Here is a 6,786-nt window from a genome sequence, read left to right on the forward strand (position 1 = left end):
CCCTTAGAGAAGATTGGCCGCGACCTGTTTTCTTCTATTTTGCAGAATGAGAAATGTTGGCGACTCAGGCAGAAAGTCTCACTACATACCCGAGGAGCGACGAGTATATGAATTCGTACGTGAACATCGTGTGGGCCTAGGTGTATTTGGGAGGGGAGAGCCAGCTTAATCAAATATCACTTTGCAGCTACTACTAGTTAGTAGTAAAAGACACTATTGCCTTGTTTAAACATTTGAAGGGGAAGCACATCCCACAAAGCGTACATATAAAATGTCATTTGAGCCATTTGGATGCACACTCCCCTCCTACATCCTTCTATCACTGCCCTATAGGATCCACATATGTAAGATTCATCTTCAACCTCAATCTAGCTATCTCCCTTCCCGGTATCCAACTAGAACTGACCACAAATAAATTTTGAGCAAACGCTCATTCTCTTCGATAATAACAGCTTTTGTTTAATCATCTCATCGCCGCATAATAGAAACAATCTTGAAAGTGTTTATCCCCATAGCACTTAAAACACACACAACCCAAATACATGCAAAGTTCTAAACATGGTTAGAAACAAAGAGAAATAAAAACAACCGTTGAGGAGCCTAGAAATGGTGTTACTGGCTCCAATTGAGTAAATGGTGCTGTCACTGACTCTTAGTCTCCCTGCCGTTGTAGTGTAGATTAAATACACAACCAATCTGTACAAAAATACAAAAGCGAATTCTAGAGCCCTGACGCACATCGGGGGGCCCATGGAAAGATAACGATGTGGACCCACTTTTTACGTCAAAACACTTGTATCTTTTGTCTTAGCCACCATAATATATTCAATATGTCATACTACCTCGGTTCCTAAATATAAGTCTTTTTAAATATTTCAATACGGACTAAATATGGAGCAAAATGAGTGAATCTATGTTTTAAAATATGTTTATATACATCCATATGTAGTCCGTAGTGAAATTTCTAAAAAGATTTATATTTAGAAACGGAGGTAGTACATCACAACACACTCACTAAACATATACTGAAGATTGTGAACACAGTTTTACATCTACTTTAATTGAAAGATTGCACTTCAAGACTAAAAATAAATAATCATGTTAATAATAAATCCGAATTACAGAGATGCACGAATGCAGTATTCATGGAGTCTAGTGGAGAAGAAAATATTAAAGTTTTAAAACCGCAGGAAACTAAATGATCGATTATACCTTGCAGATATCTACCAAGTTTTTTGGATGAGTGACTGTATTTCAGTGCCAAAAATATACGCTATTCTACTTGCCTTATTTATTATCTCAGCACATGTAATAATTAATGAGTCTAACGTATATACACTAACACGCATATAGATACCTGTATATGTGATATGGTTTGGGACCTGTCGCCCCTTTGCCCCACCACCCTTCTGGGCTGGCCCTGGCGACTTCACCCATGAACACAGAACACATCAGTCCATAACCTATCCTTGTCCTCAGCTTGCTCTTTGCTTGTCCCTATAGGTGAGATAGCTGGCTAGTCTTTATTGTAATCGCGGACAAGATCCAGCATGGGGACAGTGGCCCCGGCTAGATGCAAGGAGCGAGAGCAGCGAGCTGAGGTCCACATCTCCACGCTGGCCGCCAGTGGTGGTGCATCCAGCGCCGGCAGGCCGGAGCCCATGCATCTCCCTCAATCGGAAACCTTCTCCATGGCACCATTGCTTGAGCTTGAGCAAAAGCTCCGGACATCGTCACCGATGTAAACAGAACACACAAACACGAAGAGGCGGAGGAGGACAGAAAATGAAGAGGAAAAGTTGGGGCGTTTGTCAAGGTTCGATTTACTGAGATATCTTCACACGATACTTCATGGAAATAACAATTGGATCGCTGGTCCGTTTCAAAAAAGAAAAAAACAATTGGATCGCTGGAATATGTGTTCTGGCAAATGGACTCGACTTACTTTTTTATGGAGATGGATTCGACTTCATAATGGTTTAATATAATGGAGTGCTTTATTAATTATTGTATCATCATATCAAGAAGGCACAACGACAAAAGATTTTAACATCTTCATTTGTGATAACAGAAATACAAAAGTTCAACACATGCATGAATTTGCCACTAAGTAATAAAACTATTACGGCGGCGGACACTCAGATATGGACCCCAGGCCGTCACCTATGGTGGGTAAACACCTCATGTCTCGCCTGCCCTAACTTTGTACACTCAGATATGAACACACATATGAAACACAGCAATAGACAATGGATAATCTTCTTGTCAAGACACCACCATATCGATTTTGTAATGGTAGGAGCCAATGTCATGTTTCATAGCGTGTCTAGGCAATTGGCACCAAATAAGGGTGTCATGTAACCAGTTTTGGCAAATAAATACTCTTATTTGTATGACATTGTTTTCTTGTATCATTCTCTTTGGTCTTCGCTCATAGCTAGCCAACATAAGAGACAACTAGTAATATAAGACAACTCTAGTATTGACTATGGATGGCATGAAGGATATACTCTCTCAGTTCCATAATTTTTGTCATGGTTTTAGTTTAATTTTGAACTAAAACCACGGCAAGAATTATGGAACGGAGGGAATAGAAGTTAGCACATGACAACCGGTAATGTTTGCCCTTTTAGTCACGCCGACGAAAACAGGGGAATCAAGTAATCGTTGGTATTTCTAAGAACACACTTTTTTTTTTCATTTAGAGTGTACGAATTTACATTCTGGCGCTTCGCTTTATGCATGACTAGTGTTTGGTGGACCCTCTGACATGATTTACTTCGGCTTTCTGATGGGATATGGTTTAATTTGCTCATATTTTCTTTCTAGCAGGCTAGCGTTTTGAACATATCAGAATCAAGGTATTTGGTTTCACATTTTTTATTACCATAGAGTTCGAGAATAGACGGGAAGTGTGTGGTGAGTAACACTAGTCTTATGGGGAATGGAAAAACATGACATCAAGTGTGCTTTTGATTTCTTTTGTATATATAATTATTTTGAAACCAAGTTTTTAGAAGTAAGGAATAGACATACACACAGTTTTAAATAGTGTACTATAACTTTTAGAGAACCCTCCCGCTAAAGCTATGCACCCTAAAGGATGTCTGATCAACGCTTGATTTTTTCATGTCTGAACATGTGTATGTGCAGTATATGTGATATATCATACATTCATACTATATCATATATGATGTCTGATTGTATGCTTTTTATTATTAGGCCTTCCACTATGTAATTACATCGGTGCCTGATACCTGATAATGTTGTCACCACATTGTGGCACCGCTCTAGCAGTATGTGCTTGCCGCATGTGAAAGAGCAGGACCCATGCATGCATAAAGTAATTCAGGCAGCCAACTTTACTTCACACTAGATTTTTGATATGGCATCGATTGGGCAGTGTAGGGCATCGGATCGGTGTCAAATGAAGTAAACTGATTGGCCCGCTTTTAGCCTACATAGGGAAGGGCTTTATTATTCTCCTGATTTAAGAAAAAACCCTCAAGTGGTGCTTAGTTTCGCTATATCTTTTTGTAGCTTCTGTTATACTATATATCCGGCTATTTAGAGCTTTGGTTATATATCATAAATTATTGGCTATCGAAGCCAATTACAGCACCAATGATGATAAGAGATAGTCATTAACTATGCGGTTTCTCGACGTTATTTAGAATCGTATGTAGCATAGTTCAAGGTGTTAAATGGGACAATACATGAAAAATAAGGCCAACGATTCGCCTAAATCTTAACACAGAGTCTCGTTCGATCTTAAAGAAGAGTGTCGATTGCATTTTCTACCTTTCACGTCAAAAATTATCCTATGTAGTAGACTATGAAGCTGACGTACGTATTACAATAAGGATGTGTCTAGGTCTCACTCGACTGAAATTTAATCAAATCTCAATTAGGTGACATAACATACAAAAAAGAAAAAGAAAAAAACTGAAGATTTTTTTGCACGGATCTTAATGTATGAGCTCACAGATATAGCATCGATCGAGACTTAATGAAGTCTCGACTTAGCAAGACTGCTCCAATAATATAGCAATGGGGGGAGTAACGTTTCAGCCACTTGGAGATAAAAGGCAGCTATGAACAAGCCTCTGTTATAGAAATATGACACCGAATTTGGACGGATATCATCGCCCCTGCCAGCGGTATATAACGGCGGCTGAACGGCCGTTCTGGTTACGTCCCTGTTCATGCACACATGGAAGCCTTCCCGGCCTTCTGGTCCATCTAACACTTTGAGGCCGTGGCCGTGGATTGCCTTAAAGGTGCTAAGCCGGCCACGTAGTCGCGCTGCGGCGCCGGTGTATAAATACCCCAACCACCCCTGCTGCCCGCAGACCACTCCCCCTCTCTCTAACAAAGCACACACGGCGAGATAGAGATAGAGGGAGAGAGAGGATGGGGAGGAGGGCGTGCTGTGCCAAGGAAGGGGTGAAGCGAGGGGCCTGGACGAGCAAGGAGGACGAGATCCTGGCTTCCTACGTCAAGGCCCATGGCGAGGGCAGGTGGAGGGAGCTCCCCCAGAGAGCTGGTACGTACTGATCCATCGTAAACGCATTCTGGTTCTATCAATGGGGAGCTGGAATGGAAGTGACGCATGCTAACTGAATGAATCTGCATGCAGGTCTGCGGCGGTGCGGCAAGAGCTGCCGGCTGCGGTGGCTGAACTACCTCCGGCCGAACATCAAGCGGGGCAACATCTCCGACGACGAGGAGGAGCTCATCGTCAGGCTCCACGGCCTGCTTGGCAATAGGTGGTCCATCATCGCCGGCAGGCTGCCCGGCCGAACAGACAACGAAATCAAGAACTACTGGAACAGCACGCTCGGCAGGAAGGCGCTCCCCGCCCGCCCCACCATTGCCGCGGCGAGGACCGTCGTCGCCACGCCCGTCGCCTCCGGCTCCTCCAGCTCCACGGGGAGCGCCGCGGCGCCGCTGTCCACCTCCGTCCCTGCCCTCCTCCACGCCGCGGCGCCTTCGTCGCCGGCCGCCGCGGTGTGGGCGCCCAAGCCCGTGAGGTGCACGGGCGGCCTCTTCTTCCGCCGGGAGCAGGAGACGCCGCCGCCCGCGCCGGTCGTAGAGGAGACGCGGGCCGGGGGAGAAGAGGGAGATGCCTGCAGCGGCAGCAGCAGCTCGGAGACGTCGTCGGCCGAGCCGTGCTCGTCGGGGTCGGGCGGGGGAGACTGGATGGACGACGTGAGAGCCCTGGCGTCGTTCCTCGAGTCCGACGAGGAATGGCTCAAGTCCCTGCACATGGCCGGTTAAAACCTCTCACACGTGATCGATCCGGCTCAGTTCAGTCACATGTACGTGGGTGCGCCGCTGCACGTACGCTTTTCGAAAAGGAAACAGTATGTGTACTTGAACAGTGTACATACGTACAAATGTACTTACGCCCGGGCGTACGTGACGGTACGTGGCTGGCTAGCTCCCGTACGTTACGACTGGAGTACTGAGTTTTTTGTTGTTGTTGAGAAACTACGACTGTACTGAGTTGTTCATATGTAAACGTGGTTTTGAGAAAATACGTAAGCTAGCTTCGCTCCTCGCATGTGCACGACAGCGCAACAGAAAAAGTCATGTGGTGGATGGACGTCGGCGTCGGTGGAGAGGTACTTTGCTGTAACGACATGTGCCACTGAGATTTCCTCACTGTACTTGCTGCCTTCCGCAAGGTATCGTTTTCTGCAGCCACGGACCACCGATCATAGTTTTTTTTTTTCTCTTTTGGAAAGAACCGATCATAGTTGTTAGAAAGCTAGGGCTCGTGCAAGCATCTCAACCGTGGAAGAAGATGAATCCTGCTGCCCTCTTTTAGATCTCTAGTCGATCCCTTAAAAAGCCACAAAGGAATAATTTTTTGAGTTTACTCTTTTAAATCGGACCTAACCGAACTCCTAAATCCTATAGAGTCTAGAATTTACTTGGTCGAAAATTTGGCCCGTGGCGCCTAAAAACACTCGTTACCCGCGCGGCCGAGTAAACTTCCCCCCACCTCGTCTCCCTCCCGCGCGGCGCCATCGTTCCCGCCGCCGCCTTTCCACTCGCTATCATAGCCACTAATGATTGCTACTGCGGCCGGAATAGGTAGCCAAGACCCTTCCGCCACCCTGCTGGCCACCGCCACCTCCTGCACTGGGAAGAAGGTTGGGGATCGAAAGTCTTGTCCGGTCCACAACATCGGCTACCACCGTCGGTACCATGGCTAGTTGGGGGTGGCTACTGCCTCTCTGACGACGGTAGGCCGCCCTCCTGCTGCTCCTGCCGCAGGAACGTGCCAGGACCGCGCTGGCCCTCGCCGAGGAGGCAAAGAAGAAGGATGAGGAGAAGAAGAAAGCCACTCCAGCCCCTCGTCCCCGTCCGGCGGCTCATGCGACGTCCCCGGCCACCCCTATGACTAGTGCTCCGGCGTCCGGCCTCCACAGCCGGCAACAAGGGCCACAGCTGAGAGGATGGTGGTGGTGGTGATTTATTTTGCGAGGAAGGTGTTTGAGTCCGTGCTCATGCATGCCATTGGTTGGCCTCGGTCCACAACTTAAAACATGCTTTGTTGTGGTGATTTTGAATCAAATTTGACCGTTGAAGTGATGCCTTTTGGATGAACTATGCATGTTTAAATTTGAATATCTCGATCCGTGAAATTATATGCTTGTTAACAGTTTACATGTTATGCATTTTTATCTTTAAAAATTTGAATGATTGATGATATATTGTGCAGTTGTTCAAAGTACATGTGGCTAGGATAAACATTTGTGGATTTTTTACTGCACT

At 45.9% G+C, this 6,786-nt stretch overlaps 1 protein-coding gene across 1 annotated transcript; it reads left to right on the plus strand.

Annotated features, from left to right (window-relative positions):
* The first annotated feature begins 4,338 nt into the window (after positions 1 to 4,338).
* On the plus strand, positions 4,339 to 5,560 carry LOC125524819 (anthocyanin regulatory C1 protein-like). Its single transcript, XM_048689849.2, has 2 exons — positions 4,339 to 4,546; positions 4,640 to 5,560. Exons 1-2 carry the CDS (start codon positions 4,414 to 4,416, stop codon positions 5,278 to 5,280), a joined length of 774 nt encoding a protein of 257 aa, XP_048545806.2. The 5' UTR covers positions 4,339 to 4,413; the 3' UTR covers positions 5,281 to 5,560.
* Positions 5,561 to 6,786: the final 1,226 nt, after the last annotated feature.

The sequence above is a fragment of the Triticum urartu genome, chromosome 7A (genome assembly GCF_056163025.1).
Source record: "Triticum urartu cultivar PI428250 chromosome 7A, HENAU_Tu73, whole genome shotgun sequence".
Lineage (NCBI taxonomy): Eukaryota > Viridiplantae > Streptophyta > Magnoliopsida > Poales > Poaceae > Triticum > Triticum urartu.